Source organism: Felis catus, chromosome B3, assembly GCF_018350175.1.
Source record: "Felis catus isolate Fca126 chromosome B3, F.catus_Fca126_mat1.0, whole genome shotgun sequence".
NCBI lineage: Eukaryota > Metazoa > Chordata > Mammalia > Carnivora > Felidae > Felis > Felis catus.
This window is the reverse complement of record NC_058373.1, coordinates 102,166,780-102,187,649: the sequence shown is the minus strand read 5'-3', so window position 1 is coordinate 102,187,649 and position 20,870 is coordinate 102,166,780. Positions and strand designations below refer to the sequence as shown.

At 38.5% G+C, this 20,870-nt stretch overlaps 1 protein-coding gene across 4 annotated transcripts in view; it reads left to right on the top strand.

Annotated features, from left to right (window-relative positions):
* The first annotated feature begins 510 nt into the window (after positions 1 to 510).
* Positions 511 to 20,870, top strand: part of WDHD1 (WD repeat and HMG-box DNA binding protein 1) — a 68,299-nt gene continuing 47,939 nt past the window's right edge. For 2 of the 4 annotated variants that reach the window (XM_011283237.4, XR_006599607.1), the window contains exons 1-7: positions 511 to 639; positions 858 to 950; positions 10,825 to 10,936; positions 17,181 to 17,332; positions 18,472 to 18,583; positions 18,762 to 18,812; positions 19,721 to 19,816. In XM_011283237.4, coding sequence (XP_011281539.2) covers positions 874 to 950; positions 10,825 to 10,936; positions 17,181 to 17,332; positions 18,472 to 18,583; positions 18,762 to 18,812; positions 19,721 to 19,816 — 600 coding nt within the window. In that variant the 5' untranslated portion in view covers positions 511 to 639; positions 858 to 873. Of the gene's footprint in view, positions 640 to 857; positions 951 to 10,824; positions 10,937 to 17,180; positions 17,333 to 18,182; positions 18,323 to 18,471; positions 18,584 to 18,761; positions 18,813 to 19,720; positions 19,817 to 20,870 lie in introns of those variants that run through there. The other 2 variants (XM_045059936.1, XM_045059935.1) reach the window with 2 other exon arrangements.

The following is a 20,870-nucleotide window of genomic DNA, read 5'->3' as shown; positions in this document are numbered from 1 at the left end:
GAAGAGTCTTGCTCTTCTGGGGAGAAGATGCTCAAATACCTCATTCTTTAGCAGAGCCCCACGGAGGGGCTGGACAAGTTCAGGAACTCGGACATGGTTGCATGTTAGGAGAGCCTGGAAAGCGGTAGCAGACCCCAATCGACAAGGCCAGGCAGCAACCACCCTTCCCCCACTCACCTCTCAGAGCGCAGCTTAACTGGGGCTGTCCGAGTAACTGCCGCCATCACCATCGCCATCACTCTGGGTACTCGCTAAGGTGAAGGGAGGCCCAGTCACTCCTGCACCTCCTGTAGGTCCTATAAGGCGGATGCCTTTCTGCAAGCTGACACCCCTCGGCGCTGGGTTCTGGTCTCAGAGGATGCGGTCACCGCCTCCACCTGCTCCCAAGGCGCTGCCATCACTTCCGTGTTCGGCACCCTCCCTTTCTTCCTCACTCCCCCAGCAACCGGCTTTTTCCTTTGCAGGCGGCGCGTAGCTGACGCCACCACCCGGCGACTTCGGTCTTGCTCTGCGCCGGGCGTGGGCGGTCGGGCGGGCCGGCGCAGGCGCAGTGGTAGGGAGCACGCCAGAGCGCGGGAAGCGGCCCGGCGCGGGCGTTTGTTCCACGCTTTTCCTCACCGGCGTAGCTCGGTTCTCTCGGTGAGTACCCCCTTGCGCTGCCAGTGGCCTTACAGCGCACCGAAGGGAAACGTGTCCCCTTCCCGGCTAATTGTCTGGCAAACCCTCTGCTCTGTCTTGTTTGTGCCACTCAGGTGGGGGAAAGGGGGCCACCGGGAGACTAACTTCCCTGCTTCTTCTTCAGCCACCGGCTTTTCCTCCCCTTTAAACTAATACTAGTTTTGATAAAACATTTTTAGGTGGGTAGAAGGAAAGATGCCTGCCACCCAGAAGCCGATGAGATTTGGACATACCGAGGGACACACAGATGTCTGTTTTGATGATTTGGGGAGGTAAGGTACTTTGAGAAACGAAAAAGAACGTTTGAGGTGTAAATATTACAAAATTTATTGTTATGCGTCAGATAAGCAGCCTAAAATGACGCAACCAGACAGAAAAAAGACTGAAGTCTAAAATGGCACATGTATTTTCCTTAGGTTTATTGTTCGATTCGGGCCGTCCTTGTAGTTTTAGTATGTCTAAAAAGTTAACGAGTGTAAAATCTTACTTCCAGAGGAGTTGGAAAGATGTGAGCTTTCTCCCATATTTATCTTTTGTTCACTTGTCCTCTGCATCCCACGTGATTATTTTGTCAGATGGCTAGCTGCCTCTTTCTCAAATTCAGTGGCCCTTTCTGTCGTTTTGGTGTTGTGTCTTTCCTTGGCTTTTGTGATACTATTTCCTTTTTTACTGTTTCTAACTTTTGACTCCCCCCCCCCCCCCCCCTAGCTTACTTCCTTTGCTTAATTGATTGTGATCTTTTCCCAGGATTATTCTGGTCTCTTTTTTATCTTTCTAAATCTCATTACTCTGCAGTACTATCCAGTTTCGTGGCTTCCACTGTCACTCCTATATTGATTCATTTATTGAAAAAATATTTGCATGTCAACTCTGGTGGAGGCTAGAGATACAGTAGTACAAACAAGTCTCTTCATTGACCTTAGAGTCTTTTTAGATTGACCGACACTCTGCACAGATTAATCACCACAGTGAATGTACGTTTAGAATTATACTTAGCAATATTAAATGATAGGTATAATGATAAGCATATATGAAGGAACGTTGATACAGTTTGGAAGGTGGGGAAGGTTTCTCAGAAGAAGTGTTTCTTGAGATGAGATCTGAAGGTTGAGTAGGTGTTAGGGAGTATAAAGAGATGGGGGGTGGCAGTGGGGTGGTGGTGTTGGCATTCCAGGCAGAGGGAACCCTGAAAAATTCCAGTGGGGTAGGGACCGTGGTATGCTCAAAGGACAGAAAGAAAGCTAGTGATGCCAAAATGTAGAGTGTGATGCAGAGGTTGATGAGAGATGAAATCTGGGATGGTAAGCAATGGGCATCCTATCCAAGACCTTCTGGGCTTTATTGAGGAATCTTGTTTTCATTTTAAAAGCCATAGGAAGGTATTAAAAACTTGAAGCAGAGAGATGTGATCAGACTTTTTTTTTTTAGTGTTTGTTTATTTTTGAGAGAGAGACAGACAGAATGCGAGCAGGGGAGGGGCAGAGAGAGGGAGACACAGAACCCTAGGCAGGCTCCAGGCTCTGAGCTGTCAGCATAGAGCCCCACACGGGGTTTGAACTCATGAACTGTGAGATCCTGACCTGAGCTGAAGTCGGACACTTAACCGACTGAGCCACCCAGGCATCCCCAGACTCTTGTTTTTGAGAAGTTATGTGGAAGATGAAGTGGAAAAGTAGAAGTGGATGCAGAAAGACTGAGGAGGTACCTGCATTAGTCTTGTGGAGTGTGATGGAAGCTTGGGCTAGAGAAGACATGACATGGAAAAAGGAGGATGCATTCAGGAAATATTTAAAAGGTAGAATCAACAGGATAGATCAGACATTAATGATGAAGGAGATGGAGATGTCTGGGATCACATCTATGTCTCCGGGTGTTACATTTGGGGAGATGACAGTGCCATTCACAGATATCTGAAATGTTTGGAGAGGAGCTTATTTCAGAGGTAGAAGAAGAGTGGAGATTATGAGTTTACATTTGAACATTTGGAATATTTCTTTGAGATATTCAACTAGAGGTGTAGACAGTTAGATAAATGGGTCTAAAGCTAAGAAATGTGAGCTAGAAATAGAAATCTGTATCTTTTGCTGATGTCTCCTGGAGTTAAGGATTGAGGTCTTGACTGGAAATCTAGATGTGGAAGTTAATAAATAGATATTTAATGCTATGAACTTGGGTGAAATCACCTAGAGAGGGAGTAAATGTAGTTGAGAAAAAAAGTTTAAGGGCTAAGCCCTCGGACACTCCAAAATATTTAGAGATCCAATTAAAGAAGGAAGACCCAGCTAAGGAGACTTAAGACAGGCTGGCTAGAAAAGTAGAAAACCAAGAGACAAGAATGATGTCTAGAAGCCGAATGAAGTAAGCATTTTAAGGAGGAGGAAATAATAAACGATGTCAAATGCTGCTGATGGGTCAAGTTGAGGACTGAGAATTTACCATTAGATTTGGTAATATGGATGATCTAGCTTTTGTTATGGAGTGGTGAGAATGAAAACCTTGTTGCAGTGTATTCATAAAACTGGAAAGGGAGGAATTAGAGTTAGCGAGGATGGCACTCAAAGAATAAGGGTAGTTGGATAGCGATGTGAGGTCAGGAAAGGGTTTTGTTTTAATGTTTATTATTTTTGAGAGAGAAAGAGAGAGAGAGCAAGCAGGGGAGGGGCAGAGAGAGAGGGAGACACAGAATTGGAAGGAGGCTCCAGGCTCTGAGCTGTCAGCACAGAGCCTGGCGCGGGGCTCAAATCCATAGACAGCAAGATTATGACCTGAGCTGAAGTCGGCCGCTTAACTGAGCCACCCAGGCACGCTGGGAAGGTTTTTGTTTTAAAGTGAGAGATGCAGTATATGTATGAATGGCGATGATCCATATCCCAGGGAGGGATAAGTTGATGTTATGGTAGGAAGAGGGAGAATTGCAGGAGTGATGGCCTTGAGTAGGTAAGAGGGGTTACAATATAGTGCACAAGGGAGAGAAAGTGGCCAAATGTAGGAACGTGGTCAAATTCACAAGTGGAGGGAAGGAGCACCTAGGAGGCATAGTGAGAATATGAGGCTAATTTCTACAGACTACTTCAGTTTTCTGAGTAAAATAGGAAGCAAAGTTTTTAGCTGAGAGTGGGGAGGCTGTGGGGGTTTGAAGAAAGAGGAGTAGATATGAGATAGATGATTAGAAAAGAAGGACCTAGGGGCTCCTGGGTGGCTCAGTCGGTTAAGCGTCTGACTTCGGCTCAGGTCATGATCTCACGGTTGGTGAGTTCAAGCCCCGCGTCGGCCTCTGTACTGACAGCTCAGAGCCTGGAGCCTGTTTCAGATTCTGTGTCTCCCTCTCTCTCTCTGACCCTCCCCCATTCATGCTCTATCTCTCTCTGTCTCAAAAATAAATAAACGTTAAAAAAAAATTAAAAAAAAAGAAAAGAAGGACCTAGGGAAATATAGTTAGTTGGAATAGTGGGCAACACTAATGGTCTACTTTAGGTTAGTGATCATGAATTTAAAGTGAGATCAGACAACTTGGTTATGTGTTTTTTGCTAGCCACGTTTAGCTGCAAATGTTACTTACCAATGGGCATACAGTTGGATTTAACCACGGTTGGGGTTTTGTCAGGTAAGTATGACAAAGGGAGGGGGTTTGAGGATGATGCAAAGAAGTGATTTTAAGAACAGGTTGTGGAATCTAAGCCAGATTAGGAGGGATGTGAGAATTTGTGAGGGAGTGAGAGATAGTGAGAAGTTAGTTTCAATAGATTGTAGATCCTAATAGAAGTAAAAAATGGTTGAAGTTAGGATATTAAGGGTACAGGTAAAAAGATAAGTGATTAGGATGATTGAAATTGAAATTATGAAGAATTTGCAATATTGGTAAAGACAAAATCTACTCTATGACAATGGGAGTCTGAGATGAAGTGAAGGACAAGACTTAGTATAAGAAGGCTTCGTGTATATGGATATTACAAATACTAAGAATTATGATAGGAATAGTGTTGTTCAGAGCACCTGGGTGGCTCAGTGGGTTAAGCATCCGGCTCTCAGGTCATGATCTCACAGTTAGGAGATAGAGCCCCGAGTCAGGCTCTGAGCTGCTAGTGTGGAGCTTGCTTGGGATTTTCTCTCTCTCTCTACCCCTCCCCTGCTCATTCTCTCTCTCTCTCTCTCTCTCTCTCTGTCTCTCTCTCTCTCTCTCAAAATTCACAAATAAACATTTTTTTTAAAAGGCATAGTGTTGTTAGGGAATGACAATGAACCTTGTGCTAAAAATCCTTAGGGAATATGGGAGATTTCTCTTTAGGAATTTGTAGGTGGTCTCAAAGCAGTTTTTTTGCCCCCCCCCTTTTTTTTAAAGAGAGTATGGTGTAGCAATAGAATGGAAGTGGTAATGAAATGGAACGAAGGCCCACTGACAGGCCCCAAAAGAATGTAGAAGAGAAATCAACCACCTTTAAAAATTTCTTTTAACGTTTATTTATTATTGAGAGAGAGAGAGAGAGAGAGAGCATGAGCATGGTAGGGGCAGACACAGAATCTGAAGCAAGCTCCAGGCTCTGAGCTGTCAGCACAGAGCCTGACGCGGGGCTTGAACTCACAAACTGCAAGATCATGACCTGAGCTGAAGTTGGACACTTAACCGACTGAGCCTCCCAGGCACCCCAGAAATCAACCACCTTTTAAGAGGATTGAAGAGGAATCTGTGTTCTCAGAAGAAGTGTTCAGGAAAAAAGCTGAGGATAGTCTGGTGCCTAACCATGAATTTCATGAGGCACAATGGAAGGGTTTGGGAGAGGTGGTCAGATTAGGAAAAGAACATTGCTCAGTGAGGATGGAGAATCTAGATGGTGAGAAATGCCTTGGTAATCGTTGGCTTCTTGTAGTTATGTCACAAAGAGGATAAAGAGGGGCGCCTGGGTGGCGCAGTCGGTTAAGCGTCCGACTTCAGCCAGGTCACGATCTCGCGGTCTGTGAGTTTGAGCCCCGCGTCGGGCTCTGGGCTGATGGCTCAGAGCCTGGAGCCTGTTTCCGATTCTGTGTCTCCCTCTCTCTCTGCCCCTCCCCCGTTCATGCTCTGTCTCTCTCTGTCCCAAAAATAAATAAACGTTGAAAAAAAAAAATTAAAAAAAAAATAAAATTAAATTAAAAAAAATAAAAACAAAAAAACAAAGAGGATAAAGACATGATATAATTAGTCCTTATACTCAGAAACTTACAGTGGTTTTCTTATCATCTAAACCGGGACACCTTTGGGAATGGGGAGAAGGATTTCAAAAGAATTAAAATTATAATTTTTTTTTCTACGTTTATTTATTTTTGGGACAGAGAGAGACAGAGCATGAACAGGGGAGGGGCAGAGAGAGAGGGAGACACAGAATCGGAAACAGACTCCAGGCTCTGAGCCATCAGCCCAGAGCCTGACGCGGGGCTCGAACTCACGGACCGTGAGATTGTGACCTGGCTGAAGTCGGACGCTTAACCGACTGCGCCACCCAGGCACCCCTAAAATTATAATTTTTAAAATTATTTATTGATTAGCAAATTATTCTGTTTTGATAGAGCTATAACATTTCTGTTCAAAAAGTGTTTTGGGCACCTAGGTGGCTCAGTTGGTTAAGCATCTGATTCCCTGATTTCGGCTCAGGTCATGATCTCCTGGTTGTGAGATTAAGCTCCCAGTTAGGCTCTGTGCTGAGCATGGAGCCTGTCTGAGGTTCTCTCTCTCTCTCTCTCTCTCTCTCTCTCTCCCTCTCTCCCCCTCTCTCTCCCTCTCCCTCCCTCTCCCACTGCCTCTCTCCCTCTCCCACTGCCCCTCTCCCTTGCTTTCATGCTCACTCACGTGCTCTCTCTCTCTCTAAAATAAACAAAACAACAACACAAAAACCTGTTTTAAAATATTTTTCCTAAAGACGTATTTATGATATTAAAACATTTAAAAATTTACATTGATTTTCTAAATATTAAACATATAAACATTTACATAAGTAGAATATTCTTGGTACATACTCATCTACTTTAGTCAGTTCTTTTAGCCTGTCTCTAACATGGCATTTTTCTGAAAAATATATTTTTTTCAATATAGTCTTATTTTTATTTTTATTTTTCTTATAAAATTGGCTGCAGTCATCCTCAGAGTTGCATTTATGCTGAGACCTTGAAGTGAGATGAGTTAACTCTTTTTTTAAGAGCATAATATTTTTTCTTCTTTTTTTTTTTTAATGCTTATTTATTTGTTTTTGAGAGAGATCCCCAGCACAGGGGCAGAAAGAGAGAATCCCAAGCAGGCTCCATCCCATGAACTGTGAGATCATGACCTGAGCTGAAATCAAGAGCCAGACGCTTAACCGACTCAGCCACCCAAGTGCCCTAGGGTCATAATATTTTTCAGTATAAGAAAATAACTAGGTTCTCACATACCTGGTAAGCTCAGAAAATTCTACTAACTGGAAGAGTCTTCAATTTTTAAAAATCTGTTTTAATTGAAATGGGTAAATCTTTTACTTTTAGTATTTTTATGGGTTCTGTCTTTTTACCTTCATTCAGAGTACCCTTTTTCAATAGTAAGTTCTTCAATATTTTTTACTTTTTATTTTTTTTATATTTTATATATGTATTTTTTTTTCTTTAATTCATCAAGTAAGTTTTCTGGTTTCTTTGAATGTTTCACAAATTTTAAGCCTACTCAGTTTCATTTTATTTTGGCACAGAATATAAATTTATATAGTTAAAAAGAGGGGTTCCCTCAGAAGATTCTTCTTACAAGTCAAGATATTCCAGAGTACAATGAGAGAATTTCAAAATGATATCATTCACTCTTTCAGCTTTTAATGTACAAGTTGTTCAATTCTTAATTTGCTTTTGTAGGGATAAATTTTAGTGTCTTCCTATCCATAAGCTTTGTTTTCATTAACTGCCTTTCACCAAAAGCTTCAAAGGCTTGAGTCGAATGCTTAAAGATCGTTAACTGATTTTGAACAAAATGCAACTAAGACTTAGGGAACGTGTTTCCAATAGTGGTGGTGGTGGTGGTGGTGATGATGATGATAATAACACCATCATTATAGGACACTGAGGTTTTATAAAGTCATTCTTCAAAGACTCATATATTTTAAAAATCTAATTGATGGGCAGGAGAGAAACCATCTCATGCAATGCTGAAGTATTTTCGTGTATCTAATATCAGCTTGTTTTGAAAATTTTGTTCAGTCATTGTGGGTATAAACTAAATTATCTCAAAATTCAACTACTGTGGCTTCTGTTTTGATTCATACATTTCTATAGTTCATTTGGTTATGAATTATAGTTTCAATTCCAAGTACATTTGTGTTTCATAGATTTCTTAATTTAGTAAGTGCTTTGTTTTTACCACAGTGCTGTGCTCTACCAAAATGGGTATTACTGTGAAAATTAAGAATTTTATCTTTAGCATTAAACTTTGCAAATGATGTTAGAATTCCCAATAATGTTAGATGTTTTACTTCCACAGAATAAACTTTCAGAAGCTTTACTTTGTTTCTGTGAACTGGAGAGAAAACTAAACCATTATTGGAATCAATCTGACTGATTTTCTATTTAAACGTTGTAATGACATTGTAATAAAACCAGTATCATTTAACTGTTTGAAAAGTTTTTTTAAAAAAAAAAAAAGGTTTTTTTTTTTAACATTTATTCATTTTTGAGAGTGAGAGACAGAGCATGAGCAGGGGAGGGTCAGAGAGAGAGGGAGACACAGAGTCCAAAGCAGGCTCCAGGCTCTGAGCTGTCAGTACAGAGCCTGATGTGGGGCTCGAACTCACGGACTGCGAGATCATGACCTGAGCTGAAGTTGGACGCTTAACCGACTGAGCCACCCAGGCGCGCCGAAAAGTTCTCTTACTAATGGTGACTGCATATTAACAGCTATAACTTTACTCCCTACTTGCACTAGAAAAAATGAAAAATGAACAAAATTAATTTAGAACCACTGTTGTTTGTTCTAGTGCTGAGCTGTTCAGTACAATAGCCTAGCCACATGTGGCTATTTAGATTTGAATTAATTAAAGTTAACTAAATTTAACATTCAGGTCCTCAAGTCACACTAGCCACATTTGAAACCACATTTTAATTGCTCAGGAGCCAAACAATTTCCGTCCTCTCAGCAAGTTCTATTGGACAGTACTGAATTATTATGAAAAGTCATGCCTGACAAGATGCCAACTCACTTTCTGCAGCTGCAGAAACATGGTTTTCAGGAAGTTTCAAGATAACTACTAGCTTACAAAGTAGATGCTCAAGTTTCTTCAGGAGTTCTGTGTCTTCTGTCTTTCCTGTGTTTGGTATTATCACAACAGCCCCTGTAGCAAATGTCCACTAACATTTTGTTCATGTTAACATTTTTATTATCAGCTTCTTGAGAAGCAGAAATTTAGTGTTTAATATTTTGTTAAACGTGTACTTGATATCTTTTTTTTTTAGTTTGTTGCTACTGAAAGGTGTTTTATTAAAAGGCATAATCAATAATAAAATGAATGTTTTATTCCTATAGTAAGTGACAAAAACAGTGTCAGAAGAATATTCAGACTACTCTAAAAGTTCTTCAGGGGACTGTTGAGCTATTTTTTGCATATATTTCTCATTAATTCCACCACATTTCACTCTAATATTCTAATGGTACCACCAACTGACACCTGTAACTTTCTACATCTCCTTTGCTGGCTAGCTGGTTGCACCAAATAGTTAGTAGGGGCAGCAATATGAAATACTTATCCCATCACCATTGAAGACTGAAAGAAATCGTTCTCTCTAGGGCCTCCTGACTGTTTTCACTTTGGTTTTAATCAAAGTGAACCAACTGTTAACACCTGTTGTCTGTGAAGGGTGGTATTATGTTGCATAAAGAAAGGATTGGAATGGGGAGTTGGGTTGTCACTGGTTGCCTTTCAGATTTACCTATGTGATAAAGTGAGAACTCTGTTCGTTGTACATGTTACACTACTAAACAAGACCATGGCAGAAGCTGGAAGTGCAAAGAAGAGGTCTGTCAAACCCACCCAACAAATTTGGATGCATGTAATACTAATATATTTTTTTTAAGATACTACATTTTATTTATTTATTTTTTAAAGTTTATACATTTCCTCGGTAATCTCTACACCCAACATGGGGCTCTAATGCTCAGCCCCGAGATCAAGAGTCACGTGCTCTTCTGAGTCAGCCAGGTGTGCTGATACTAATATGTTTTAAAGTGAAAAATCGAGGACAGATTACAAACTAGCAGGATGCATAAATCAGGAAAGTCCTGGGCAAACAGACTAACGGTCCTCCTATTTACTTCCTATAGAAGGGAGTCCAAGCTCCTTACTCTGGCATTAAGATCATTGTGAATAGGATGACCCCCAATCTACATTTTTTTTCTCAATTTCCTGTACTGTCTGCTAAGTAAACTCCCCATTCTTTACTAACATCGTGTTTTTGTTCATGCGGTTTCCTCTGTTTGGAGCTGCTCTTTTCACCAATCTCAGCATATCTAATTCTACTTGCCCTACTTGCCCTTTGACTTCCCAGTGTCTTCTTTCTTTTGAATCCCTCTGGTTTTCCAGGTGGGAATTAATCCTTTTCTTCTGAACCTCTATAGTTCTTTATATGGCTTCTCTTTGCCATTGACCATGTTATTTTTGTGTTTTGTTTCCTTTTGTATGTGTCACAACACCTACAGATAGGACACATACCAAATGAATAAAGCACCAGGAAACAAGAGGTTTAAAACAAGATTTGAGAGTTACAGCCATTTGAATAATCAGCTTTGGATAATTGAGTTCTTGTATCCATCCACTTACTCATTTTACAAACATTTATCAAGGCTTCTATTTGTCAGAGATTGCTTTGTGCCAGGGGCACAATGGTGAGCAAGGTTGACCTAGTCCCTGTTGTTAGATTACACACTCCTCTTTCTTACATTGTTACAAAGAATTTTATGCCAGGGAGGAACTGTAGGGAACATTAAATTCACCTTTCATTTTATAGAATAGGAGATTAGCAGTCCTCGTTATTGAAGTTTAGGTATGTAAAATAAGAAAACATTGATTAACACCTTGATTTTATTGGAAAAAAAGATAAAGTAGTATTCTAAAAAAATTAATAAGGCTGAAATTGGGTGACCTTTTAATGACTGTGTTTCCTCCACAGTTGTATTGTGACTTGTGGAAGTGATGGTGATGTGAGGATTTGGGAAGATTTGGATGATGATGATCCTAAATCTATTAACGTTGGAGAAAAGGCATATTCATGTGCTTTGAAGGTATTGAAAACAGTTACAGCTAACAATGAGAAATGATACTGCTGTGTGATTTTTATGCAAGGGTGAAGAATATTTTTGTTGAAGTTTTGAATGTAGAGGTATTTTTTGTTTCTCTTATGAAATAGTAATATTCAAATATGTATAATGCCATAAATTTTTACAGGTAAAACCTAAATCTGAATGGCTTTAAAATCTGAATGGTTTAGGGTACCTGGGTGGCTCAGTCCATTAATCATCTGACTTCAGCATAGGTCATGATATCAACGTTTGTGAGTTTGAACTCCACATCGGGCTCTGTGCTGACAGCTCAGAGCCTGGAGCCTGCTTCAGATTCTTTGTCTCCCTCTCTCTGCTTCTCCCCCACTTGCTTTCTCTCTTTTCAAAAATAAATTAATATTTAAAATTTTTAAAATCTGGATGTTTTATTAAAGATGATTAATGTGTTGATGGTAAACCAGTTAAAATATATGCAAGAAATTATATGTTTTCTTTTGAGATTTAAATGTTCCCTTTTCTCTTTGAGAGAAAACTCCATGGCATTTTCAGGTTTTTAGTTCACTAATTTAGATAACTTGAAGAATCACACTAGAAAAGAGGAATATTCTAGCTTTTCAAGATATTTATGTGTTTCATGTTTCTGACGTTTTATGTAAGGTAAGTCTGGAAATGAGATGTAGGTCATTTGGAGAATGGAGACACGTTTTTCAGAAGGACTTGGCAATCTAAATATTTAAAAACCACTAAACTTTTAATTTGTGATGAATTTTAAGTTGAGTGTATTGTATTTGGGTAGAAAAAAATCTTTTCACAGAAATACATATTTTCAAACTCAGGCTCATTAAAGTAAATTAATGAGATGGTCTTTATTTTATTATTTTTTTAATGTTTATTTAAAGAGAGAGAAACAGTGCAAACGGGAGGGGCAGAGAGAAAGGAGACACAGAATCTGAAGCAGGCTCCAGGCTCTGAGCTGTCAGCACAGAGCCTGATGTGGGGCTCGAACTCATGAACCGTGAGATTGCGACCTGAGCCAAAGTCAGATGTGATGCTTAACTGACTGAGCCACCCAGGCACCCCTGAATGAGATGGTCTTTAGATATTAGATATTCTTTTTTAAATGGTCACATATAAGAGAAAATATATTCCCAGAAGGAAAAATACAAAAGACTAACATACATTAGATACAAGTTAAATCTCACTAATAAGCAAAGAAGTACAAATTAAACAACTGGAATTTTTTTTTTCCATTAGATTGGCAAGGATGAAAAATATCACTAATTCCAACAATAGTGAGGATTTGGAGAAGTATTTGTAAATGAAAAAGACTCACTTGTGGTTTTCTGTTAACACTCACACTACTACCATGCTCCTAACACCTCAACCACTGGATGTGTGGATTTTTCCCCCACACCAAACAAATTTCTGTAATATTAGCTGGGTGTCCTATAGTTCAGTTCAATTCTGACACTAGCACAGAGTTAGCACAGACCTCACAGGTTAGGGGCTCAGTGCCACAAGACTGCTCCCCACTTTAGATACAAGTTGAAAATAGTAAGTCCCCAGCTTACCCACAGCATCTGTCCTACTTGGCTACAAATCAGAGGTTCCCATGCCCCCCCCCCCCCCCCCCCCGAAAATGAAATGGTTTTAGTCATTTGCTACAAATAGCTCACAGAATTCAGGCGGAAACACTGGTACCAGTTCATTATATAATGAAGTAGAGATAAAGGTACAGGTAAACAGGCAGATGAAGAGATACATAGTATGAGGTCTGGGAGGGTATTTTTTCCCCATGGAGTTCGGGTCTGAACATCCTCCTGGTACGTGAATATATTCACCAACCTGGAAATTCCTTGAACCTCATGCTATTGGGATTTTTATGAAGGCTTCATTACATTGACATGGTTGTTTATTAATTCCATTTCTAGCTCTTCTCCCTTTCCTGGATGAAGTGGGGTAGGGCTAAAAGTTCCAAGCCTCTAATTTTGATTTTTCTTTTTAATGTTTATTTATTTTTGAGAGGGCGGGGAGGGGCAGAGACAGACACAGAATCCAAAGCAGGCTCCAGGCTCTGCGCTGTCAGCATACAGCCTGATGTGGGGCTTGAACTCACAAACTGTGAGTTCATGACCTGAGCTGAAGTCGGATACCCAACCAACTGAGCCACCCAGGAGCCCCATGGTTTGATTTTTCTAATCATGAGCCCTCATTCTGAAGTTATCCAGGAGTCTGCCAAGAATTGCCTCCTTAGGACAAAAGACATTTCTATCACTGATGAAATTCCAAGAGATTTAAGAGCTTTGTGTCAGGAACCAGGGTCAAAGACCAAATATTAGAACAAAAGCTGTTCCTAGTAGTCTTATCACTTAGGAAGTTTCAAGGGTTTTAGAACTCTGCCAGGAATGGGAGGCAAAGGCTAATATCTATTTTCTATTATTTTAAAGTATTGCACAACAGTTGCTGGAAGTGTAACTGGGGAGCTTTTTAAAAAGTAAATTGATACCATACATCAAATTTAGAATGCACATAGTCATTTCTGGCTATTTACCCTGAGGAAATACATACTTTCATATTTATGTGGACAAGGATATATTAGTAAAACTACTTTTTATAATAGCAAAAATTAGAACCAATTGTTCTTCAAAAGAGAATTTGTTTTGTAAATTGGTAGAGCCCTGTAATGTAATACTATGCAGATACAAAAAAAAAAAAAATGAGGGTGTGGCTATATACCTATCAGCAAAGATGTTTACAGTGAGTTGAAAAATTAAAAAGTTGCACAGCAGCCTGTATTGTGTAGTCTTATGTTTGTTAAAATAAAGGATACACAGACATATATATACTTGAAATTTGCATATGTGTGTAAGAAAGTTAGAAAGATTTAACTCAAAATGTTAACAGAGATTACTTCATAAGAGTAGGGAAACTCACTCTTTGCCCAGAACACTTTCATGTTGTTATTTTTCTTCTAGAGTAAGTATGCACTACATTTATATATGAAGACTGTAAAGAAGGAAAAAAAGTGGTCTTGTAGTAGTTTCCTAGGGAAGCTGGAACAAATTGTCAAACGCTTGGTGGCTTAAAACAACAGAAAATTGTTGTCTCGTGGTTCAGAAGGCAAGAAGCCTGAAACCAAGGTGTTGGCACGGTTAGCTCCTTTAGAGGCTCTGAGGGAGTCTGTTCTATGCCTCTCTCCTAGCTTCTGGTCGTTGTCAGTAATCCTCAGTGTTGCTTGGTTGGAAGAAACATCCATCTGTGCCTCCCATGTTCCCATTGCCTTTTTCTCTGTGTCTTTGTGTCTCAAATCTCCTCTCCTTTTTCTTATAAGGACACCAATCATTGGATTTACATCCTTAATTTACTATATCGGCCAAAGATGCTCTTTCCAAATAAGATCACATTCACAGGTACCTAGGTTTAGGATTTAGGCATGCCTTTCGGGGGTCATTATTCAGTCCACTAGAAATCTGATAATCTGCGCTAAAATGTTTTCTTTGGCTTTAGAAATAAAGGTGATGGTACTTCATTGAAATGACATTACCAAATAACCATGTAAAGTTGACAGCTTTACAACACATTTCATTTAAAACATAATTGTTTATGGTTTTGGAGTCAGTGGTACAGGAAAGTACAGTTAGATGTTTTATTGGATAACAAAATGGAGAAAATATCACTCTAAAATAGTGAAACTGAAATTAATCAATTGGTTAAGTAATAGTTAACGTCTGCATGGTATTTTACGTTGTCAAGGCCTTTTAACAAAGTTATAGAGAAGCATGTGGAATTACCTCTGTTTTATTCACGGGAAAGTCAAAGCTCTGAGGAAGGTCAAATGACACAGTTGGTAAGAAACACCGTGGACTAGAGCTCAAGTCAGCCGGTGCTGGGATCCATTCCTGTCAGTCCACCAGGGAGAAGAGTGATCTGACCAGAGCCCTGATCTTTTGGGTGTTTTCTTTTTTGTTTTTCTTTTTTTCAATTTTACTAGTTGACAAAGTACTGATAGTGATTTGATTTCTCAGTAGATTGGTTGGAAATTGATTTCAAAACAAGTCCTTTGTTCAGGTCTCCTGGGTGAGGAAGTATAGATATACTTTAATATTTTCATATGAATAGAGGGCTAGTTAATGTGTTATTTAAAAATTACCGAAATTGTTTATTAGAGCTGAGGGTGCTTCGCTGATTTTACTGAGAGATCTGTCTGTCAAGTAAAGCACAGCCAGGTTGCATAATTCCTGTATATGCACACAGATAGTGGGTGTTTCTGCAGTTTTGCCAAAGAATATGTAGCATCATCAGTGTTGTCTTGAGTTGGTTATAGTTTTTCCTTGATTCTCTTGTTTTCACATTAAATTATTGTTAGCTTCAACATTATAGATGTAGTCTTTTGTGGATTGTTTAATTACATCCAGTAGTTACAATGTACGCATAAACAGTACTTTTTACCAGTTTTCCAGTATTTGAAGATAAGTATATATTGTAGTTCAAATCTGAATCATCTGTACTGTTACTTGAACAGATGTATACATCTTCCCAAATTTTTCTGTATAGTAACATGTCACTGTATTACTAAGTTCTTTTTCCACTGGAGTGAGAGCAGGTGCTATAGATAGACAGAGGGTCTTACATGTTCAAATATAGCTGAGATCTGTTGCTATAGGATATTCATTAACAAACTTGAGTATTTGGTTTTTTGGCAGTTACCATTTAATCTAAATTAATAAATTGACCATATGATTTATCAGAGCCCCTCCTAGAGAAGTAATAAAATTAAGTTTCCAGGGCAGATACTTTACCTTTTATGATTCTTAGCTAAAATCTCTGCAAAGCAATGGTCTCTGCTGATCATTTTCATATCCTAAAATTTTCCATTTATTTAGTGTTCTTAATTTTTAAATTTAATTTTATTATTTAATGTTTATTATTAGTGCATGTGGGAGCACAGGAGGGCAGAGGGAGAAGAAGAGAGAGAATCTTTTTTTTTTTTTTTTTTTTTTTTTGAGAGAGAGAGAGAGAGAGAGAGAGAGAGCATGAGCTGGGGAAGAACAGGGAGAGAGGAGGAGGGCGAGAATTCCAAGCAGGCTCTGTACTATCTGCACAGAGCCCAACTTGGGGCTTGAACTACTAACCATGAGATCGTGACCTGAGCCAAAATCAAGAGTCAAACACTCAACTGACTGAGCCACCCAGGTACCCTGGAAGAGAGAGAATCTTAAGCAGGCTCCATGCCCAGTATGGAGCCCAATGTGGGGCTCATTCTCACCACCATGAGATCATGACCTGAGCCAAAATCAAGAGTCAGATGCTTAACTAAGTGAGCCACCCAGCCACCCCTAATTTAACTTTATTATTTAAAAAAATTATTTATATTTTTAACTCCAGTATAATTAACGTATAGTGTTATATTAGTTTCAGGTGTATGATATAGTAATTCAACAATTCTATACATTATTCGTTGCTCATCATTCTAAGTATACTCTGTTTAGGATCCTCCTACTCCACCATCTTTCTGTCTAGTGTTTTAAGGGGCACCTGGACAACTTGGTTGAGTGTCCGACTCTTAATTTCCGTTCAGGTCATGATCTTGCAGTTCGTGGGATCAAGCCCCATGTTGGGCTCTGTTGGCAGCGTGGAGCCTGCTTGGGACACTCTGTCCCTCTGTCTCTACCCCTTTCCCACTTGTGTTCTGTCTGTCTGTCTGTCTCTCTCTCTCAAAATAAATAAACATTAACAAAAACCACCTTTCTGGGGCACCTGGGTGACTCAGCCTGTTAAACATCTGACTTCGGTTCTAGTCATGACATTGCAGTTCATGAGTTTGAGCCCCGCAATGGGCTCTGTGCTGACAGCTCAGAGCCTGGAGCCTGCTTTGGATTCTGTGTCTCCCTTTCTCCGCCCCTCTTCTGCTCATGCTCTCTGTCTGTGTGTCTCTTTCTCTCTCTGTCAAAAATAAATAAACATTAAAAAAAAAAAAACATAAAAAAGCCCCAAGAACCACCTTTAAAAAAAGAAAATCCAAAGGCTAAAAATTTGGCTGGTGAAGGGGGAATTAAATTATATAAAGGTGATAAATAAATTTTTCTTGCTAATAGACATTCAGGAAAGTTGTATACTGAGTGATGATTTTTCTCTTGACATTAACTACATTTATAAGATTTTTTAAATAGGATTGTTAAGTGTGAAGAGACTCTCAATTGATCTGGATTTTTTTTTTTTTGTAATATTTCTTTTATTTTTCTTTTAGAATGGGAAATTGGTCACTGCAGTATCTAACAATACTATTCAAGTCCACACATTTCCTGAAGGAGTTCCAGATGGTATATTGACTCGCTTTACCACAAATGCAAACCATGTGGTCTTTAATGGAGATGGTGTAAAAATTGCTGCCGGATCTAGGTGAGGCTCTTTGATACCAGAAAAGGAAGTAATACTAGAACAGAATGGTCATGTGTTGGTTTCAGGGTAGCATTTTCAGGACTTTGCCCTTTTTTTGTTGTTGTTAATTTTTATATTCAAGTGTTCAGTAAAGGTTTTTGAGGACAACCTACTCTTTGTGAATTGAGATACATTGCTTTGCAGACAACCTGTTCAGTAAATGCTGAAACAGATTAGGGAAACATAGTTTGATACAAAATTTCAAAAATCATTAGGGTAGAATGTGGACTGTACTGTAGGATTTTTGTTGTTTCTCTTGATGCTTATTTGTCACAGGAAAAAAAAACAATTAAATTGCTGAGGTGGAGTAAAAGGCATAGTACTTTTAAATATGGTTGAGGAGTGCCTGGGTGGCTTAGTTGGTTAAGCATGACTCTTGATTTTGGTTCAGGTCATGATCTCACGGTTTGTGGGTTCAAGGCCTGCATGAGGCTCTATGCTGACAATGCGGAGCCTGTTTGAGATTCTTTCTCTCTCTCTCTGCCTCTTTCCCGCTCTTGCTCTTTCCTTCTCTCTCAAAATAAATGGATAAACTTTTAAAAATTAAATAAATATTATTGAGACTTTAAAAAATGGTCGTGACTTTAATTAATTGGTAAATAATAGAAGCTTAAGATGTAACTGAGGAAGTCACTTAGGAAGTATTTCTATTTTTATTTTTTTTTTAATTTTTATTATTTTTTAACGTTTTTATTTAATTTTGAGAGACAGGGAAAGAGAGTACAAGCAGGAGAGGGGCAGAGAGAGAGGGAGGCAGAGGATCTGAAGTGGGCTCTGAGCTGACAGCAGAGAGCCTGACCAGGGGTCAAACTCAACGAACTGTGAGATCGTGACCTGAGTGGAAATCAGACACTTAATGACTGAGCCATCCAGGAGCCCCAGAAAGTATTTGTATTTTAATGGGAAATCTTGAATCGTGTTTATGGTATTTTTACAGAGCAAAATTAAAAGGTAAGTCCTTAAATTTTGATGCCAAATTTTACAAATTGCTATAAAAAATTACGGCATTTACTCTTGAAATATTTGAGTCAGATTTTAGGAGAGGCTTTGTATTGACATTTATATTAATGCCTGTTATACATTACTCTTACTGTTCACAGTGATTTTCTAGTCAAAGTTGTGGATGTGATGGATTGCAGCCAACAGAAAACATTTCGAGGACATGATGCCCCTATTTTAAGTCTTTCTTTTGATCCTAAGGACATCTTTCTGGTAATCATTTTTTCCCCTTTGTTTGTTTGTTTGTTTTTCTTCAGTACGTTTAAAATGATAAGAGAATTAGAATATTTCACACAGTTGATAAAAAGGCTGTTTGATTTATCAGTTGAACCAGTTTCCATATAGTATTATGGTTGTAACTATAGAGAAATTTATTGTTTTATTTCTGCAGGCATCAGCTAGTTGTGATGGATCTGTCAAAGTGTGGCAAATTTCAGATCAGGTAAACTTGTCAACTTGAATTTAAAACTTTTTGCTCATTTCTGTCATAAATGGGGTGTTACATATCATTGGGCTAAATTAATTTTTTTTCTTTTTAGTTTTTTCTTTTGAGTAACATTGAATACTGTTTCTGTGATCAAATCCTATGATAATCTAATGCAAAAGTGTGTTGAAGACTAATTGCTTTTGTACCCAATCACAAGGGAAGCAATAGATTTATATTTCATTTTTAGGTTTTATAAGTCAGTGGGGAAAATTCAGTCAATGTATATTTACAAATGAACTACCATGTGTAGGGACCTTGATGTTGGGGATACAAAAACAAAGACATTGGCCACACTTTATTTGGAGAATCACATAAACGACTTATTCTAACCAACCTGTTAAAAGTTTTGAAGGAGATATCAAGAAAGTGCTCTCTAGATTGGCACAGGGAACAATTAATTCTTCCTGAGGCATTCTAGAGATCATGTGGCTGATGAGAAAAATATCCCCCACAGGTATGCCTCCTCAATAGGCACAGTTTCTTCCCCTCATGTTTGAACTGTTCAGAAGGGTTGACTTTGACACCTTAACATTTTCTAGGAGATCTCTTAAATTTATTTTTGTAGACACTTTAATATTTTAATGTATTGGGGTTTTGTGTGTGTGTGTGTACATTTATTCAGAGTATATTGTTCGCTTATTCTACACAGGAAATACTCTAATTATTTAAGACTTTTGCTCTTTATACCTGTGAATTACTTAAAGTAATTTAGTAATTTCATCATAATTAGATGAAAGTGAATTCAGTTGCTTTTCTCTTACATATATCAGTTTGAAGAAATCACCTATTAAATTTATTCTATTCTGCATATCTTTTTGGAAGAAATTTAGTAAAGAGAAATAAATTTCTTTTTTAAAAATCAGACATGTGCTGTTAGTTGGCCACTGCTACAAAAATGCAATGATGTGATAAATGCAAAATCAATCTGCAGACTTGCTTGGCAGCCCAAAGGTGGGAAGGTAAGTGACTCTTATTTTTCAACCTTTGTTTTTGTTTTTTCTTCTAGTTCTTGTCAACTTTGAATGTGAGAATAGTAGAATTAGTTTTTTAAGTTTTAGCTATTTTATGTTGGTTATAAGTTTTAGTGCCCCAAGCCAACTAATTAATTCTGAAATGTTTTAAGAAAGGTTTTAACTTCATAAAGGTTTTTTCTGAAGAGTACATTTTGAATGAATTAATGTCATATTCTTCTTTACATTGTATTTAATGGAACAACTCTGGAAACAGTCTTGTTATGTCTGCTCTTTCTACTACCATTTCACATTTTGGAGGTAGTAACTGATGGTAGAAAGATAGGACCTGCTTGAAGAGAGGAAAGAGAATGAAATGCTTGAATATAAGGAGATGTTAAGAAATCAATGGAGGAAAAAATATTACTAATAAGAAAATTCAATAAGGTAGCTGGAAACAAACTAATACACAAAACCACTAGCAATCATATATAAGTAATAGCCATTTAGAAAACATGGTGTGGAAAAAAATGATGTATTTACTGTGAAATCAAAAAAGATGAAATAACTAGGGATAAACTTACCAAAAATGTGAAAGAGCTATAAAAATTTTAACTTGCTATCAAGAGCAGTAAAAGAAGACTTAAAGAAAAAAATATATTCCATTCTTAGGAATTAAGAAAAAAAAATTTTTTTAACACTTACTAGTTTTTGAGAGAGAGACAGTGCAATTGAGGGTGGGGCAGAGAGAGAGGGAGACAGAATCCAAAACAGTCTCTAGGCTCCGAGCTGTCAACACAGAGACCAAGGTGGGGCTGGAACCCATGAACTGTGAGATCATGACCTGAGCCGAAATCAGGAATGAAAGTCACCCCTCTATGTGTTCTTGTAGAGTCTATGCTTATGTGTACCTTTGGGAAGTAGAAATAGGATTTAGAGATGGGAGGGAGACTTTATTTAATCTATGTCCTTTGTATCATCAACTTTTTTTTTTTTTAAGTTTATTTATTTATTTTGAGAGACAGAGAGGAATAACACTCGTGGGAGGGGCAGAGAGAGAGAG